The sequence below is a fragment of the Phyllopteryx taeniolatus genome, chromosome 7, assembly GCF_024500385.1.
Source record: "Phyllopteryx taeniolatus isolate TA_2022b chromosome 7, UOR_Ptae_1.2, whole genome shotgun sequence".
NCBI lineage: Eukaryota > Metazoa > Chordata > Actinopteri > Syngnathiformes > Syngnathidae > Phyllopteryx > Phyllopteryx taeniolatus.
Window position 1 is genome coordinate 21,449,297 of NC_084508.1, and position 19,721 is coordinate 21,469,017.

At 40.5% G+C, this 19,721-nt stretch overlaps 2 protein-coding genes across 13 annotated transcripts in view; one reads left to right on the top strand and one right to left on the bottom strand.

Annotated features, from left to right (window-relative positions):
• Positions 1–6,198, bottom strand: part of LOC133480991 (ankyrin repeat domain-containing protein 13C-like) — a 41,964-nt gene extending 35,766 nt beyond the window's left edge. The window contains exons 1-2 of one of the 3 annotated variants that reach the window (XM_061779816.1): positions 5,723–6,196; positions 5,502–5,642 (exon numbers count right to left, since the gene is read on the bottom strand). In XM_061779816.1, the coding sequence (XP_061635800.1) occupies positions 5,502–5,642; positions 5,723–5,822 (241 nt within the window). In that variant the 5' untranslated portion in view covers positions 5,823–6,196. Of the gene's footprint in view, positions 1–5,501 lie in introns of all 3 variants that reach the window. The other 2 variants (XM_061779815.1, XM_061779814.1) reach the window with 2 other exon arrangements.
• An 809-nt stretch (positions 6,199–7,007) lies between these two features.
• LOC133480311 (cystathionine gamma-lyase-like) overlaps positions 7,008–19,721 on the top strand; it is a 47,849-nt gene continuing 35,135 nt past the window's right edge. For 3 of the 10 annotated variants that reach the window (XM_061778110.1, XM_061778109.1, XM_061778111.1), the window contains exons 1-10: positions 7,009–7,282; positions 9,706–9,787; positions 10,813–10,908; positions 10,992–11,101; positions 11,671–11,805; positions 11,899–11,956; positions 14,070–14,147; positions 15,565–15,717; positions 17,652–17,773; positions 18,053–18,105. In XM_061778110.1, the coding sequence (XP_061634094.1) occupies positions 7,094–7,282; positions 9,706–9,787; positions 10,813–10,908; positions 10,992–11,101; positions 11,671–11,805; positions 11,899–11,956; positions 14,070–14,147; positions 15,565–15,717; positions 17,652–17,773; positions 18,053–18,105 (1,076 nt within the window). In that variant the 5' untranslated portion in view covers positions 7,009–7,093. Of the gene's footprint in view, positions 7,283–9,705; positions 9,788–10,812; positions 10,909–10,991; positions 11,102–11,670; positions 11,806–11,898; positions 11,957–14,069; positions 14,148–15,564; positions 15,718–17,651; positions 17,774–18,052; positions 18,106–19,721 lie in introns of all 10 variants that reach the window. The other 7 variants (XM_061778114.1, XM_061778115.1, XM_061778112.1 and 4 more) reach the window with 4 other exon arrangements.

The following is a 19,721-nucleotide window of genomic DNA, read 5'->3' on the forward strand; positions in this document are numbered from 1 at the left end:
CAGGTGAGGTCGGGATTTGAACCCCGGTCCTCAGAACCGTGAGGCAGATGTGCTAACCAGTTGTCCACCATCTGATGAAAAACTATGACTAAGGTACATGACCTATTCTACTGCCCACACTGCTCTTCTCATGAAAAAAGTATTCAATTTGCGATATCTAAGTCGAGTTTTTAGGGCAAGAGAACACTGTTTTAAACATCACGGTAATTTTTAAACGTCAACTTGGAGAATCCCTCAGATTTATAGCTCGTACGAGCTTTTGGTGGATATTTTTAACTGCGACTTGTCAGCCAATCGCAGAAGGGGTTTCCCAAATAGCAGACGAAACGAAACAGTTGAGGAGATACAATAGGTACAGAAAGTATTCACACCCCGTTAAATTTTTCACTCTTTGTTCTATTGCAGCCATTTGCTAAAATAATTTAACCCCCCGGCGGCACGGTGGCCGACTGGTTAGAGCGTCAGCCTCACAGTTCTGAGGTGCGGGGTTCAATCCCCGTCCCCGCCTGTGTGGAGTTTGCATGTTCTCCCCGTGCCTGCGTGGGTTTTCTCCGGGCACTCCGGTTTCCTCCCACATCCCAAAAACATGCATTAATTGGAGACTCTAAATTGCCCGTAGGGATGACTGTGAGTGCGAATGGTTGTTTGTTTCGATGTGCCCTGTGATTGGCTGGCAACCAGTTCAGGGTGTACCCCGCCTCCTGCCCGATGACAGCTGGGATAGGCTCCAGCACGCCCGCGACCCTAGTGAGGAGAAGCGGCTCAGAAAATGGATGGATGGAATTTAACCCCCCCCCCCCCCCCCCCCACGCCCTCAATGTTCACACAGCACCCCATATTGACAGAAAAAAACGAAAGTTGAAATTTTTGCAGATTTATTAAAGAAAAACGAAATATCACACAGCCAGTATTCAGACCCTTTTCTGTGACACTCATATTTAACTGCGGTGCTGCCCATTTCTTCTGATCATCCTTGTATTGGTTCTACACCTTCATTGGGAGTCCAGCTGTGTTTTATTATGCTGATTGGACTTGATTAGGAAAGCCACACACCTGTCAAGATAAGACCTTACAGCTCACAGTGCATGTCAGAGCAAATGGGAATCATGAGGTCAAAGGAACTGTCTGAAGAGCTCAAAAACAGAATTGTGGCAAGGCACAGATCTGGCCATGGTTACAAAAAAAATTCTGCTGCACTTAAGTTTCCTAAGAGCACAGTGGCCTCCATAATACTTAAACGGAAGACGTTCGGGACGACCAGAACCCATACTAGAGCTGTCCCTCTGGCCAAACTGAGCAATCAGGGGAGAAGAGCCTTGGTGAGAGCGGTAAAGAAGAACCCAAAGATCAATGTGGCTGATCTCCAGAGATGCAGTCGGGAGATGGAAGAAAGTTCTACAAAGTCAACCATCACTGCAGCCCTCTAGCAGTTGGGGCTTTATGGCAGGGTGGCCCGACGGAAGCCTGTCCTCAGTGCAAGACACATGCATGCATGGAGTTTGCTATTTAAAAAAAATAAATAAATAAATAAAACCTGAAGGACTCCAAGATGGTGAGAAATAAGATTCTCTGGTCTGATGAGACCAAGATAGAACTTTTTGGCCTTAATTCTAAGCAGTATGTGTGGAGAAAACAAGGCACTGCTCATCAACTGTCCAATACAGTCCCAACAGTGAAGCATGGTAGTGGCAGCATCATGCTGTGGGGGTGTTTTCAGCTGGGAAGATGAATACAGCCAAGTACAGGGATATCCTAGACGAAAACCTTCTCCAGAGTGCTCAGGACCTCAGACTGGCCGAAGGTTCACCTTCCAACAAGACAATGAGCCTAAGCACATAGCTAAAATAACGAAGGAGTGGCTTCAGATCAACTCCGTGACTGTTTTTGAATGGCCCAGTCGGAGCCCTGACTTAAACCCAATTGAGCATCTCTGGAGAGACCTGAAAATGGCTGTCCACCAACATTCACTATCCAACCTGACAGAACTGGAGAGGATCTGCAAGGAGGAATGGCGGAGGATCGCCAAATCCAGGTATGAAAAACTTGTTGCGTCATTCCCAAAAAGACTCATTAGCTTAAAAGGGTTCTTCTACTAAATACTGAGCAGAAGGTCTGAATACTTATGGCTATGTGATATTTCAGTTTTTTATTTTTAATAACTCTGCAAAAATTTTAACAATTCTGTTTCTTTCTGTCAATATGGGGTGCTGTGTGTACATTCATGAGGAGGGAAAAAAGAACTTAAATGATTTTAGCAAATGGCTACAATATAACAAAGAGTGAAATTTTTAAGGGGGTCTGAATACTCTCCGTACCCACTGTATGTTGAGAATTAAAGTTATCCTTTTTTGATAGGCTTTACACGATCATGATTTTTGGGGCCGATCACCGATTTAAAAAAAAATAATAATAAAATGCTAACCAATCACCGATCCGATCACAAGATGGATTAAAGTGGCTATTTAAATGACTTGTTCATTTACTGTATATACCTGTGTACTGTATACTGAGTAGCTTCAAATATATTCTCTCGTCAGGTCATATATTCTAATCAGTCAGGTCAAACCAACATTACAACATGACAGAAATAATGGGTGCTAACTTACTGGACTTAAATTACTTTATTGTAATTAAATTACTCCACACACACCGAAACTTTAGAGCATGATTCAACAGGACGCCGGCATGTTTACGTACAACCGTACGTGCTAGCACTAGCTTGCTAGGCTACATAACGTTTTGTTGGCTGCTTGTGAGCTGTATCCTATTAAAAGTACATGAACATACCTCAAGCAATCCTTGAACAAACGTCTTCTCCCGAGCACCGGTGACCGCCACCACCACATGTTTTTTCCCCCATTTTGTTCTTTTTTGACCAACACAATACACGCGCGATCCATTGTTGTTGTCGTGTGGCCGTGTTAACGAGTGTATCCAGTCACGTTTGATTTGACAAAGCCCAGTGATCGTAAATGACGTCAAAAGACATGCGACAAGGCTAAAAATAAACTAGCTTTTGGATTCAAATATACTGCATACGACGGCGAGGCGGAGTAAATGTCTTCTGCGGAGCCGATCAATGACGTCATTGATCGGCGAATTATGACATTAAACCCTATCAGCCAATTAGCATAAAATGCTAATTGTCATCCGATACCGATCAAGCCGATCAGATCGATGTGTTTTGTTGTTTTTTTTTACTCTAACTTAAAGGCATTTTTGGGCCAGATTCTCTATAAGTGATATCACACAAAAATGTTCCCTAAACAGCTATTTTTTTCTGTCAGAAAAAAAAATCAGTTTTTCCAGAACCCATCGTCCGATTTTCAAAATTGTTGGTGTTCTACTCAGGTTGGAGTGGCCATTCCAACCAGACTTAGCATTTTTACAGACTGTCATTTTGGGGAACTCTTGTCACATTGCTACTCCCTTTAGACAAGGACATGACGAAAATGAAATGTTTGTTTCATTGAGTTTGTCACAGAATCTTCTGACAATTCTTTTTTTTTTTTTTTATGTCCACTCCAATGGCAAATGATAGTATAAGTTTAGCACATCATTATTCTAAACATCAGTATGAGAGGGTCAAACACGGCAGACAGACGGAGCGAGTAGTGGCCTAGCCTTCAATTAACTTTGCCTGAGGCAGGTTTGGATTGAATTGTGAGGCAGGCTTCCTGAAAATGTCTGTTCTAGTTCATCCCAAAGGTGTTTGATGGGAAGCTCTTAACACCAAACTCTTTCTGGACTGTGCTATGTGAACTGGGGCAGAGTCTTGCTGGAACAGAAAAGGGCCTTCCTCAAATAGTTCCCACAAAGCTGGAAGCATACATTAGAAGAATGTAGATTCAAGGGAAATTTAAGAGTTGAGTCCAACCTTGAATCTCACAATGTGAATTCATCGTCTACACTTAACGTCAAATGGTAGTAATTGCGCTGAGAAGATGTTGAGTGTTTAGTAAATGTAAACGTCCTGTGTAATGTGATGGGAGCGTCAAGTTTCAGCTCGATTGCAGTGGAATCTGAGCTGCAGTCACAGATTCACATGGACGCTTGACAATTGAAAAAAAGAGTTGGAGCACCAAAGCAAAAGAGAGAGACACACGGCTGATCCCGGTTGTACTGTAGTTTGAGGTGTGATAGGAGGACGGGCCACATTCCAGTACAGACAAAAGCAACAAGGGTGCGTTTGGTCCGAAATCCTGTTTTTATCTGAGCAGACTTTCCCCTGCCATTTGGGTGCTGCTGTCATGTTGAACTTCCTCAACTCTGGCCATCACAAAACTGAACACTTTGAGCAAGAACATAATGAGATTTGTATTATACCGAGAGCTGTTTCTAATACAGTCCATTCCACTTCCATTTTAGGGAGTCATTCAAAACAATTCCATTCATCCATTTTCTCTACTGTTTGTCCTCATTCGTAAATTGAATTCATCGGTTCCACAATCAAACTGTCGCCATCATCTAACTGATTAACCGTGCAGGCACTGTTTTAAGTGATATTATAAACTGTCTAGCAAGTGTAAAAATAAGTTAACCAAAGCAATATAAGTACATTAAAACAATTAAACACAATTTTTATTGAGACAAATGAGGAGGGAGTAAACCGTTCATGATTTTGTGTGACTTTTGAGGTACATTGCTTCCCAAGATTACAGTGCTTGTCAACTGTACGGTGTCACTGTGTTTTTACATCCATCCCTCCATTTTCTATAGTGCTTGTCTTCATTTGGGTTGCGGGTGAACTGAAGCCTATCCCAGCTAACTTTGGGTGACAATTGGGGTACACACCAGGTAATCACAGGACATGTATAGACAAATAACCATTCACAGTACAGTCGCTTTCACAACTATGGATGATTTAGAGTCTTTAATTAAGCTAACATGGCTAATATTTTTGGAGGGTGGGAGCAAGCCGGAGAACCCAGGAAAACCAATGCAAGTAAAAAACAACAGAGTAAAATCTGTTTTTTCCAAATGTAAGGTTTAATGAATGTTGATTAGGGTGTTCTGGAGGTTTAGTTAATGGCTGTAAAAAGGCACACCGGAAGCAAAAAAAAACAACAACAAAAACATCTGAAAGTAACCAAGTGCTGCACTTGCTGGTTTGAAGTCTACCTAGGCAAATGATTCTCCATCATTTCACACAGGAGGGACTGAGCTAAAATTCAAACCCAGAACCACTTGACTGTGATGCGATCGTGCTAACCACTATTCACCATGTAACCTTCCTGAAGTCTACAATCTACTTCAAACCAAGTTGCTGGACAGTTGTCAGAAATTAAAACAGGGCATAGTTGATTTTTCTGTTTTTCTTTTAACTAATAATGACCATCTTAACAAAGTAACTTGTGTGTTTTTGAAAACACTGTGATCCATTGTAAACAAAGGTTTACAGTGCATTTACGTGAGTGGTTTAAGGCTAAAAAAGCAAGCTTGCTTGGACTTGAACAGCTTGAAAATGTGTTTGTTTTGTGTCACACAGCTATTATACTCACCATGGACGTCCTTTTGGGATATGTTTTGGGTCCGTATTAGCGACGAAAGGCGTCGCACATCTCCTTTAAACACACATTCGTGGACCGGAAAATCTTGTCCACCTCGGATAATGGGGTTTTTGTTGCTGTCGTCAACGACATCTGCTGAAGACAGCGTGTTGTTGGCATTGACATGTTGGTTCGGTTTCTGCTGTTGCTGCGTGGACGCCGACTTGACCAACTTGTGGTTGCTGAAGATTCGACTCGCCCTGCTCTTGTTGTTCGTCTTGGAGGCGGTGAACGTCCCAGTAGCTGTCTCTTCGTCCGGTTCCAGCAAGTCATCGTCCGAACTGGGTCTTTGGTCCTTCCGCAGAGATCGGATCTTTTCTCCGGTCATTTTTTTTCAAGAGCTGACGTGAAGGGAGCAGAGGGTGACGAGGACCCTCCGGGCCAACTGATGCGATTCGCCAGCTGGAAGTCTTTAAGCAACCAATGTGAAGAAAAGAACATGAAAGACCATTTGAAAGGGGGGCTTTGCTACGAGAACAAAACGCCACAAACTCATTTTTAGTGGTTAGTGTGTAAAAAGGAAGAAAAGCTCGTTATTCTCCCATCGCTGCTTTCAGCACAACACGAGCGCCTCTCGTTGACTTCGCCTGGTGGCGTTCCCATCAAGTTATCGCGAGAGTTCACAGCAAAGGTTACTAACGGTGAGAGGCCATCAAAACAAATTAGCAAATTGTATTTAAGATTTAAAAAAATATATACATAAATGATTCGGGTCAGTAATAAATAATCCAGAGTGTATTGATTCATTAAGATATCAAGTAATGTGAACTATAATCAAATGTATTTCTTTAAAAAATTAAAATAAAAAAACGATTGTTGTCCAACCATTGTTTTTCTGGACCGCTTATGCTTGTTTTGGTTGCGGGTGAGCTTGAGCCTATCCCAGCTGATTTGGGAAAGAAGCAGAGTGGATTTTTCTTATATCCTAGGTACAATTCTTAGGAAGCGTCGAGAATAAAGTTCGTGTCGTAAAAGGCTATGTGAGTAATAATAAATTTTATTGGGAACTGGTGTCATTTGGGCACATTACAGTAAATACACATGATTTATGCCAGTGTAGTCTATCACACTGATTAAGCGGTACAGAAAATGGATGGGTGGACTTCCTCCCCCTACGGCACATCGATGGAAGCGCAGCCACATTTGTCTCTGACAGGTGACAAAAGGTTCCACCGGATTCAATGCTTCTCATAGCTTCTAGCTTTAAGCAAATGCTTTTTATTAGTTTAAAGCAGTCCTTATTTGAGAATAACTGAAGTTACAAACTTCTAATAAAAGGACAAGAGATGATTCACATGACATGAAACGTTACATCAGCCATGCGCTCTCCCGCTTTTCACTTGCAACAACGTGCGGGGTCACGTGCTTTAGACACCCCTGAGAATCCGCCAATCGACGCTGCGTATTCCATGATGCCGTAGGCTGATTGGCTGAAAGAGAAGAAGTCGAACCGGTATACAAACAAGGGATCTTCCTATTGTGTATCGCTTGGATAACGCTGTCATTTCCACTTGACGGGTTTCTGGTTGGTTAGAGTGCACCGCATGGCTATGGAGAACCACATTCAGGGTGACCGGAGCGACTTGTTCGCCGGCTTCGGGGCGGCCTTCAAGTCGTTCGCTACCGACGCCATCCACGTCGGCCAGGAGCCGGAGCAGTGGACTTCCAGGGCTGTGGTGCCACCGATATCGCTCTCGACCACGTTCAAACAGACCGAACCCGGAAAGCACTCCGTAAGTACAGCCTTACCTTAAAGACAATGCAGTATTATATTCCTTTTACCCAATTAGATAAACGTGACTGTCAATTTGTTTTTATTTTTTTATTTTTATTTTGAGGGGGGGCACATCAGATTGAATTAGACTTCCTAGGTCCTTCTCAAGTCCATAACAATGCAATGATTGTTTAATATCAGATGATACGTCGTACTTCAGACAATAACGACAATTTAATGGTGACATTCTGCTATGTGCCTTGTTTAAATGCTTACTGTAAAAACGATCCAAAAGTAAAGGGGTAAAAACGATCCAAAAGTAAAGGGGGGGAAAAAAAGGTTTAATTTTTTTATTTTATTTTATTTTTTCTCCAAGTGGAAAAGTCTTATTTCCATCTCTCTTTGAAGAGATGATGAAAATACAACAGTACACAAACCGGCACAATTTAATAGTTCCAAATTCTCATCCCACCTCTGTTGGCTTACTGACCTTTGATATTGTTTTTTTTTTTTAACTCTGGTAAGCTTGACCCCACAAGCGTGCCCCCGTTTTACATGGGGCACGCGTCCTATAGACATGGTCAGAATGCCTATTATGTGGCTTGTGGGATGAAGGCTCAAGTCTGTACACTGTTGAGTGTATTTGAAATTCATAAACTGAACTCGTTTATCTACTTTGCTTTTGCACACATGGCACTGTTCACAGGGATTTGCTTCAAGGTGGTACAAGCTTCTGTTTAGCAAACCGTAACCACTTTGACATGAATCCACATTTGTGATATGTACAGGGGTTCCTCAGTTTACAATCTAACCACAATTTATGCTGAAGTTGGAACGCGCCGTAGTACACTGGTTCTCAAACTGCGTTCCCCGGAAGCCCTGGTGTCCTTGAGCCGTAGCTTGAGAGTCTGCAAAAATAATTAGCAATAAATTATTGTTTTGTATCATTTAAAAAAGGGCATTCCTACGGGACTACTGGGCCAAAGCATAAATACAAGCAAAAATACATAGCATAAAGCAGACATAGTAATTAAAAAGTAATTACTCCTCCTCCTTTAGCTTTGAACCAATTAGCAACTCTGATATGATAGTGACATACCATAACATAAATTTGACATTATTGCAGGTGCGCAGCATTTATAGTTACTGACAGTGGACAAATATGTAATTTACATTAAATTTGTTTAAGTTCACTTTTAAACGTGTCATGAATATTTAGGTCAAAATGTTCAAGTCCTGTGGCATTTAAGGGTACACTTGGCAGATATGTTTACTCGGCACAGGATTATGAGTGGGTCCTTGGAAAAATTCTAAATTTGAGAACCCCTGCTGTAGTTCATCTTTAACCTATGCCAAGTGTTTGTAAACACTTGTAGGCCATACACATAAAACATGAAATATGATAAGTACGGTGGTAACTGAGCTTGCGTTCTTGCACCACATAGTGACAACGTATTCTTGTGCCGCTGCGTAAACTATTTAGTGTGCGCCATTGGTAAACTTGAAATGTCATAATTACAGTAAATATTTGGATAAAAAATACTTTTAGACTGTAAATGTCCATCCATCCATCCATCCATTTTCCTCTGCTTATCCGAGGACAGGTTGCAGGGCCAGCAACCTAAGGAGGTAAGCCAAGCTGTGAATTTAAAATAAGAGAGAGTAAATAAAAAAAGGATTACGTGTTCAAATAAAGTGCTTCACTTCAGACTAATTCTTTGAAAAACAGCTAACAAAATACAGATAATACTTCATGTTTTGATCATATGGGTAGAAGCAAAATCATGCATTGAAAAAAATGCATTATACATAGGTAGAAGGGTTTTCCAGACTTTAGGGTAAGTACAGTATGTTAGTTCCTGAATGTGCCTTCTTGTGTGATGGGATAATGTATCCAGACTGTAAAGCGAGAACCCCTTGTACTGGTATGATTTTATAATTTGTTTTTGGTTTGTTTTGTTCCGTTTATTTTTTTTAAGCAGAGTTACACAACTTTCTTTGTAACCAATACATATGGATAGAACCAATAACAATGCATTGCATAATCCAGTTACTTATTAGAGAAACCAAAAAAATGTGCCTCACTTGCATGTTGCAACACATTGCTTTTGACTGGCAAGCTAAGAGATGTTTTTGTACCATAAAGAATGTTGTGTCTGTTTTTGATTTGGAGCAGAGTCGCAAGTTTTCACTGTTCAGTATTTGTCTTTCCAAGGCAAATCTGCCACTTGAGGAGAAAATGCATTGCAACAATCTTTTGGTAAATTAATACAGGAAGTAAATTGGTTTCAGTGTTAAAAGTGAAACTGAAGAATGCATTGTTCTGAGGGTTCTTCAGCAGACTGGTGCAACAGGAACTGCTTTATCCTCTGATAAGCTTAGTTTAAGTTCATGCTTTGTTTAAATTTCTTTTAATGCATGGTTATTTTTTTTTTTATAAAGGGCTATGAATATAGCCGCAGTGGAAACCCTACAAGAGACTGTCTTGAGAAGGCCGTGGCAGCGCTGGATGGGGCAAAGCACTGTAAGTGTGACAATGTGTACACATGTAGACTTAATTGGAACATCCAAGCCAAGGCTCCAAAGAATTGTATTTCTTTTAGGAGTAGTTTTGCTAATCATTTCCTTATTTGAGGAGCAACTTTTTAATTTTGAGGAGCAATTTTTTTGCAGGTTTATTGCACAGGGACCCAAAGCAGGGTTTAAAACGATAAAAATACAACAATATAATGGGGGAATTGAATGTAGGGATGCAGCTATCGAATATTGTATTACTCGAGTATCCTCATTTGTGGATGGAAAAAAAAGGTGTAAAAGCTGTTATAATTTTTACATTTTGTTTATAAAGAATTTAATTATACACCTAAATAAGCATTCATTCATTCATTTTCCGTACCGCTTATCCTCACTAGGGTCGCGGGCGTGCTGAAGCCTATCCCAGCTGACTCAGGGCGATAGGCGGTGTACACTGGTCGCCACCCAATCGTAGGGCACATATGAGTAAACAACCATTCGCACTCACATTCACACCTACGGCCAATTTAGAGTCTTCAATCAACCATGTTTTTGGGATGTGGGAGGAAACCGGAGTACCCGGAGAAAACCCACACAGGCACAGGGAGAACATGCAAACTCCACACAGGCAAGGCCGGATTTGAACTGGGTCCTCAGAACTGTGAGGCAGACGTGCTAACCAGTTGTTCACCGTGCCGCCCATAAATAACCAATTATTTAATAAAACATTAAATGTACAAAATTGTTCATTACACTAATATTGTTTTTATTTACAAACATATCAAATTAACCTTAATAAATAAATTTTAACAAACAAATTATAGGAAAACTAGCTAAATTGATGCACATGGGATATAATCTCCGATAGTGGTTCAAAGTCTGTGTTTTTGTCTGGATTTAGAGATATATTTTCCAAGAAAGTTTGGTTACACTCCAAAATGTACCACAGCAGGTGCAATTCCCTTTGAGGTTCCACTGTGTTTGTATGGAAATTGAAGACTTGATCCACATGATGTTTGCATTATTTTGCTGCAGGCCTTGCTGTGGCTTCAGGGCTGGCTGCCACAGTGACCATCACTCACATGCTGAAGGCAGGAGACGGAATCATCTGCATGGATGATGTTTATGGAGGTGAGTACTCGCGCAACGCACGCTCCGAGAAAATTACCATTAAATTTCGTAAGGTGGTGACTTATACTTTGTGAATTTACAAGGTACAAACCGCTACTTCCAAAGAGTTGCTGCTGAATTTGGGCTGCAAATCTCCCTAGTTGATTGTACCAAACTAGAGCTACTCAAGGCGGCTCTGAAGCCCAACACTAAAGTAAGTGAGAATACTGTTTCAGCTTTGGTCACCTTCCAACTTAAAGCTATAATACACAAGTTCTGCCGCGCTCCACCCATTTCGAGGTAAAATTACTCATTTCCATGCCATCGTTTTTGCTACGTCATTTTTGGTGCTCCACCAAATGAGTCAGCGCGGGAAATGACTTTGGCATTCACTAAATATAAAAAATCTAATTTGGAAAAATACAGTAAGATGTTGGAGGAGCTGATAGGGTGAAGCAGCTTTGTGTCATCTCCTCTATTAGTGGCTTGGGTGAAAATGATTTTTTTTTTTCTTCAAAACAAAAAATAGATACAGTATGTACTGCAGGTTTTCAAATTAACGGCCAATTAAATAGTTGCGTAAACACAAGATTGTGTTTACGCAACTATTTAATCGGCCGTTTTTCTTTCGGGTGTATACAAGCGTGGTACATAACTGTGTATTGTTTTCCATTGATTTTGTCATCAATTACACACCCTTTTGCACCATTAGAATAAACGGTGTGTTTTGCAGCATATTCCTGCCTCACCTGCTTTGTCATGATGTCGTTGTTGCTTGTGTAGATGGTTTGGATAGAGACACCCACTAATCCCACAATGAAGGTTGTCGACATTAGGGCCTGTTCTGACTTGGTGCACGATCATAACAAAGACATCGTGGTCGTGGTGGACAACACCTTCATGTCAGCCTACTTCCAGGTGTGACAATAAGATGTGGTTCACTCAGCTGAAGTTTAAAGTTAGTGTGCAAAAAAGATGATTTATTAACACTTACTTTGTGTCCTCTCTCAGCGACCCTTGTCTTTTGGAGCAGATATTTGTATGTACTCAGCCACCAAATATATGAACGGTAGGTAAGGTTTATCTACTTGCCATTTAACTTGTAAAAGTGACATTTGTCATTCATGGCATCGCTACATGAATGGCAGGTTTATTTATTTCGTTAATTTTATATATTTTTTTAAACTCCATTAGAGGTCACCGAAAATTAACTTTCCGGAAAGCTGTCACCCACCAGGTGACCTCCCAAACCCGGTGTTTTTATTTTATACATTGCTGTAATCTGGCGAAAACATCGTATCTCCAATACTATCACATTCCAGGAATAAAAAAATTTAAAAAAGCAGCATGTTTGTTGAGCCATTAACATTGTATCGTCATAGGGAGCAAGCCATTTTCAGCAAGTTATATTGGTGAATAATTAGTAAAAATAACATAGCCCCACATGGACTAACCAATATTATACATTTGTGAAAAATAATGAAATTGCCCAAATCTGGACATAGGGGGTTTTGGCCTGACGGCAGCGATAACATCCTTGCCCAATGAAAAACATGTACAGGTAGCTCTAAATTTGAACTCCTTCACTTGGGCAGGATCTGACATCACATCATGTCAGTAAATACAGTTTGGCGCTACATCCGTAAGTGCAACTCAAAAGCCAGCATTTGTGATCGTATCGGGCTGTGTTAGTGCCAATGGCATGGGTAACTTACACATCTGTGAAGGCACCATTAATGCTGAAACATACATACAGGTTTTGGAGAAACATATGCTGCCATCCAAGCAACGTCTTTTTCATGGACACCCCTGCTTATTTCAAGGAGAAGACTGCTTATTTCACGTGTTTCAACAGCGTGGCTTCGTAATAAAAGAGTGCGGGTACTAGACTGGCCTGCCTGCAGTCCAGACCTGTCTCCCATTGAAAATGTGTGGCGCATTATGAAGCGTAAAATACGACAACTGAGACCCCGGACTGTTGAACAGCGGAAGCTGTACATCAAGCAAAAATGGGAAAGAATTCCACCTAACCAAAATGTTTATTGAATGTTGTTAAAAGAAAAGGTGATGTAACACAGTGGTAAACATGACCCTGTCCCAGCTTTTTTGGAATGTGTTGCAGCCATAAAATTCTAAGTTAATGATTATTTGCCAAAAACAATAAAGTTTATCAGTTTGACCATTAAATATATTTTCTTTGTAGTGTATTCAATTAAATATAGATTGAACATGATTTGCAAATCATTGTATTCTGTTTTTATTTGTTTAACACGACATCCCAACTTCATTGCAATTGGGGTTGTATTATTAATGGAAAAACTTTTGAATATGGTGGAGTTGGTACCTATCAGTAGGATTTCAGTTTTATCACTGTTGAGCTGTAGGACGTTAGATGAGAACTAATGTTTGCGATCAGCGAAGCAATCTTCAAGGCAGGAAGGAGGAAGAGTGGCGGTGGGTTTGGTGGAGAGCTAGAACTAGGTGTCATCCGCATAAAAGTTAAACAGTAAGTTGAATGTGACTCATTATCCAAGGTTATTTTGAACCCCATGTTCCAAGTAACTGTAAACAATTATATGTTTGTGATCACGAGGCAACTCCATGTGTTTAGTCTTAGCTGGACTGCAGCTGACTTGTTATTCAGGAGACCTTGTTTTGCGTTCCGTCCATTTGTCTCCTGTTTTTTTCAAGCAATAAACTTAAAATATAACTGTTGGTGTTTCACAATATTTATCATAGATTGCACATTAATACAGAAAATATTGCCACAACCTAAAAAGTCAACCAAAAATTCAAGCACAGTATGTTTTTCGGCTTACCTAACTCAGTCAACACACATTTGCTAATGTCAGCCTTTTTCCATGAATGTCTTTCTTCAGGCTTTTGATTGGTTGAAATAGCCTTAGTTAGAGGTTATAGCGCCAGCTGTTGTTTATTTTTTTTTTTATTTTGTGTTTGTTTTATTTATGTGATACCGGTGTAGACTTTAGTGTTTTTTTTTGTTTGTTTTTTTCCCCTCCCCTAACCCGGACTTGGGAAGGGGGGTCGGGTTTTTAAAATTACCTTCATACTTGTGATCATAACATGTCATTCACTCCATCTGAACCTACTGTATAATGTCAAATATTTGCTGACTGTCTTGTCTGGATTGATCCACATTCAGTTTTTTGTATGATCGGCAGGTCACAGTGACGTAGTTATGGGCCTGGTGTCAGTCAACCGAGAGGATCTCTATGACCGCTTGAAGTTTCTACAGAATGGTGAGTGGAAAGAGCTCACATTGGGGTAGCCATGGCCGAGTGCTTAAGATCACTCCCCACTCCTGTGGCTGCGGTGCCTTTGAGTGATTCATTGAAACCCTGAAACTCCCTCGGCACTACATGTCGCCCCAGTGTCTGCTTCACTATGAAGTGGTAAATGTTTTTTTTTTTTTTAATATTCATGACAATACAAATTCTCTCTTCTCTTTTAAGTCAACAATTATGATGAACTCAGCAAACATCAACTTGTCTAACATGACTTAGTGAAACATTTGTGAAAAGTGTTAAAAAGCTGTCCTGTTGTACCCCCAACAAAAGTCAAGGTCCAAAAGTGATAGTGTTCACAAAATCCAAACCGGTTATTCATTCACCGTTATAGTTGATGTACCGTACAATCTCGCTATATAACTGTTGATTTATTGCAGATTCAGTCCATCGCAGAGTTTTTTTTAATGATCTGTTACTCACCTGCACATCTTTGTTTCGGTTAGCATTACTGGCTTTTTTACTATAATGTGGCAGCCATTACTCACATAAGGACAAATAGGTTATGTTTACACTGCAGGCCAATTCAGATTATTATTATTTTTTTTGTTTATTTATTTATTTTATTCCCCCCAATGTGAGGCATCTTATTTTTTCATTTCAGTATAAACAGTACAGTTCCAGATTTTAATTAATTTATTTTATTTTATTTTATTTTTTTTAATTATATCTGACGCAGGCCTTATTCATATGTGGATATAAATCGGATATGTGTCCGATGTGATGGCTCACGTCACACGCCTCCAAGCTACACGTCATCAAAAGGCGTATAACGTCACAATTGTTCGACAAAAGAAGAAGTTGCATTTGTTTTTGTAATGTGAACAACTACATGCAAAGCTCAGTTTTGAACAAAAAAATCCAAATAGGGCATCATGCCCTGCAGTGTGAACATAGCCATAGAGTCTTACTTAGCAGAAAAAGAAACATTACTGAGCAATTTCAACTCATGCTTTTGGTAAATTACCAAGTTGCTTAGTAATGACTGGCATGCCACAGGTTAACACACGTTAAAGTGAGAGTTTCATGACATAAATTCACAAATACCAACCTAGCCCAACGTACAGTATAGCTAATGCACACACACATAACAATATGGAACTGGTTGGACCAACAATATGGAACAAATGCAAGTAAAGATCAATGTTTAGCTTGATTTTCTACAACCTGTAGTTAAAGAGCACCGCAAGAAACTCTGGGAAGCAGCAGCAAGCACCATGATGCTTTGGACTGCCTACAGGCAGAAAGGAAACATCTGTCAGGCATCTAACACAAATGAGTCAGAGTATGAGAGCAAATATGTTGCGGCACAGGAGGCTTTGTAAAATGGTTTGTAAGATTTTGTCCCTTTATGCGTGTCTTTTCATTTTAGCTCTAGGAGGTGTGCCATCCCCTTTTGACTGCTTTCTTGTCAACCGTGGACTGAAGACATTGCATCTGCGCATGGAGTGCCACTTTAAGAACGCCATGGCTACAGCCAAGTTTCTTGAGGCTGATTCGAGAGTGGAGTGTGTCATCTACCCAGGTCTTGTGATGCAAGAATGCATCTGACTCTGTACAGTAGTACATAAGGACATACTGTACATAACATCCACAGATCCATCCAGCTTCTATAGAGCTTGGACTGGTCGCCTGCCGATTTCAGGGCACATATAGACAAAGAATCTTTTACACTAACAGTGATACCTACAGTGTGGACAATTTATAAGCCTTCCGTTAACCTAACATGCATGTAATTTTCAGAATGTGGGAAGAAGCCGGAGTATTGGACAAAACCCAAATAAGCACATGCAAACTCATCAACAGACACCAGAAGTCCCTTTTTTCAACTCCAGCGCCACTTCCACTATGCTTATAATGTAAAATCTGTCTGTAATGAAGCTCTGCATTTATGAAGCACGTTCAGTGAATTTTTTACCATTTAATATGGAAGTTCAATTCATTGTTGTTAAAATTTATTTTATACTGATAACTGGACCCATCCTATCTTTAAACGCTTTGTCTCATAGTATTATAAAACAGGTATTAAAATTAGACTTTATACATCGATTTTATCGGCGTGATCGGTATCGGCCGATATTTAGCATTTTATGCTGGTCGGCTTTAATGTCATAATTCACCGATCCGATCAATGACGTCATTGATTTGCTCCGCAAAAGACTTTACTCCGCGTCGCTGCATGCACTGTATATTTGAATCAAAAATCTTGTTTATTTTTAGCCCTGTCGCGTGTCTTTTGACGTAGTATTGGAAATATCTGACGGCTAATAGTTATTTAAAAAAAAATAATAATACATGTCCGGCGGTGTGGAACAGACAACACGTCTGAGACAGACAACACGTAATGCCCGGATCAAACTACAAGACAAATTTGCTCTTTCACAATTGCGCTGTCAGACTACTGAAATAAAATCTTGTATTCCAATACCACCGCATCCCGTTTTTTACGATCATTGGGCTTTATCTTGTCAACTCAAATGCGACCGGATACACTCGTTACCGTGGCGATGACAAGAGTGGAGCGCGCTGACTTTGTACAAAATGGGGGAAAACATGTGTTGGTGGTCACTGGTGCTCAGGAGAGGAAAGGATGTCCGTTTAAGGCTTGCTTGAGGTATGCTCACGTGGTTTTAATACAATACGGCTCGCAAGCAGGCAATAAAATGTTATGTAGCCTAGGAATCTAGTGGTAGCACGAACGGTTGGACGTAAACATCCCGCCATTCTGTCGAATCATGCTGTAAAGTTTCGGTGTTTGTGAAGTAATTTAATTACAATAAAGTAATTTAATTACAATAAGTTAGGACCCATTATTTCGTGTTGTAATGTTGGTTTGACCTGACGGATTAGAATACACGATCTGACTCGAGCAGTGATTTCCAACCTTTATGGAGCCAAGGAACATATTTTACAATTGAAAAATCTCACGGCACACCAACAAACAAAAATGTCACAAAAAAGTGGACACATTAATTACTGTATTTACTTCATGCCATCTAATAGAAGACCATTTATTTGTTGTTTCTGTCACTATGCCTCACTGGCATAAATAGAGGAACAAAGATATTGTTATTTACAATTTATTGTAAATATGATTTTTTTGAGCAATTAAGTACACAAGTATATATGCAGTAAATGAACATACAGTAAATGAACAGGTCATTTAAATAGACACATTCCTCCATCTTGTGATCAAATCGGTTATCGTTTTTTTAAATTCGCTGATCGGTGATCGGCCCCAAAAATCCTGATTGTGTAAAGCCTAATTAAAATGTATGTGGAATTTAAGAGGCTTGTTAAACGTACGTGCCGTCGACACACTTTCAAATGAGCTTCTAATAGCTGCAGATGCAAAGATCGTTCTTCAGCAAATGAAAACTGTGAGTGCACTTTCTGCTGTCTACCGGTTCTTTATTGAAATACCCCCCCACCCTCACCCCACCCCTCTTGTTGTCACAGGTCTGCCCTCTCACCCGCAGTATGAAGTGGTGAAAAGACAATGCACAGGATGTCCTGGAATTATCACCTTCTACATTAAAGGGAAACTCCAACATGCCAATACCTTCCTCAAGAGTCTCAAAGTAATTGGCCGCAATATTTTCATTTAACCATTCTGGTCTGTGGCATGGTAGAATGAATTTATTAGTCATTATTCCCTGTTTCTTTTTGTAATCTTCTAAAATACTCCAATAATATTTGTAGATGTTGACTTAAAATCACTGTTTTTTGTTTTGTTTTATTTTGTTTGTCATTTTTATTTGAAGTACCGGTATTTAAAATTCTAATTAACAGTGGTGGATTTTACAATTGCCATGTAATGTGAATGTCACCGATTGTCTTCTCCGGCCTTTCCATTTCAGATGTTTTCAGTGGCCGAGAGTCTTGGTGGTTATGAAAGTTTAGCAGAACAGCCGTAAGTATTATTGGATATTATTTATTATTGTTTAATATTTGTTCAAAGCTCAGCTTGGGCCCTCCTGTGTGGCGTTTGGATGTTTTGTCCCAAATTCCAAAAACATGCACGTTATGTTAATTGAATAGTCTAAAATTTCCATACTGTAGGTGTGAATGTGAATAGTAATTTCTCTATATGTTCCCAGCAATTGACTGGCGAACAATCCAGTGTGTACCCCGCCTCTCCCCCCTAATAAGTACAAGCGTTATAGAAAATTAATGGATGGATAGTTAATATGCATTACTGTACTGTATAGCATACATGCAAATCAGTCGCCTTTCGGCGAAATTCGCCGTTTTGAACTCAAAATAGGCCATTTACGTGAATCGTTTCGATCCGATTACTTTTTCCTGGGTGGGTAGGGGGTAGTGTTGTTTTGTTCGCGAACGTTTCGTTCAGAAGAACAAATCTTTTTAGTGAACGAACTGAACTGAGTCAGTTTATGAAATGAGTCGTTCTTTTAGCTTTGCCGCCGCCCGCCCCCATGAGGCTAGCGAGTTGGCTGGGAGCAGAAACGTAACTGCTGAAGCTTTTCCGTCACTCACTTCTGAATCTTCGGCGAATGACCAATGAGCAGCCAGCGTGCAGGCGGGGGTGGGACTTCGTTCAACGTACTGCCATGTGACTTGCGATTCGACAGCGCTGTCACTCACTTCGGTGAATAACCAATGAGCAGCCAGCGTCACGCAGTGCTGTGCAGGCGGGGGAGGGACTTACGTGAACTGAATGTACTGGAAAACTGAAGAACTGAAGAGTGATTTGTTAAGGCTAGGGACTTAAGTGAACTGGTGTACTGAAGAAGAGTGATGCGTTCAGGTGAGGGGGCAGCGGGGTCGCCGTCGCTGTCATCATAGGCTGTTTCGAACTCCTTGAACGCTGGCAGCAAGACCCATTCCACCCATCCACCATCAACACGCAGATGTATTTCTGAATATTACTCCGTGGCTGACTTATATGCGAGCGCATCGGCCTGAGGTTCTGCCTGTGCGCTCGGGACATGCTTTGGATAAGTCACAGGAGTTGACGAGACTCACACTCCGCCGCTTGTGCTGTTAAGAAGTAACGGTAATCTTACTCAGTTACAAGGATATATATGTCGCTCACTACTTTTATTTATCAATTATTGCTTATTTATCAAGTATTTTGTGCGTGAGACTTCGACTTCCTTATTGGGCAATGTTGGCTCCAATCCAATTTAAGCGATAGTGACGTTTGAGTCTAGTTCACCAATCAAAGAAAGTCACGTGACACATCTTCTATTGGGCTTCCCGGGCATAGGTATTAACACGAGATAAACCAGCCCAGCTGATCGTCCTGCCTACATGGCCACCATGTTGCGAAGGTCGTTGATATCACAAAGGCAACGGCGCGCTACTCGTGTTTGCATTTAGACGAACAAAAACAACAGCTTTCATGTATTGGAGTGTTTTTCTGGCACTTTCTGCCCAAACATGGATATTTCCGCTCACTTATAACTTGAGAAAACACCTTGCAGTAAATTTACATTTACTTGAGTCACATTATTGTCAAGTAACAGTACTCTTACTTGAGTACAATATTTGGCTACTCTACCC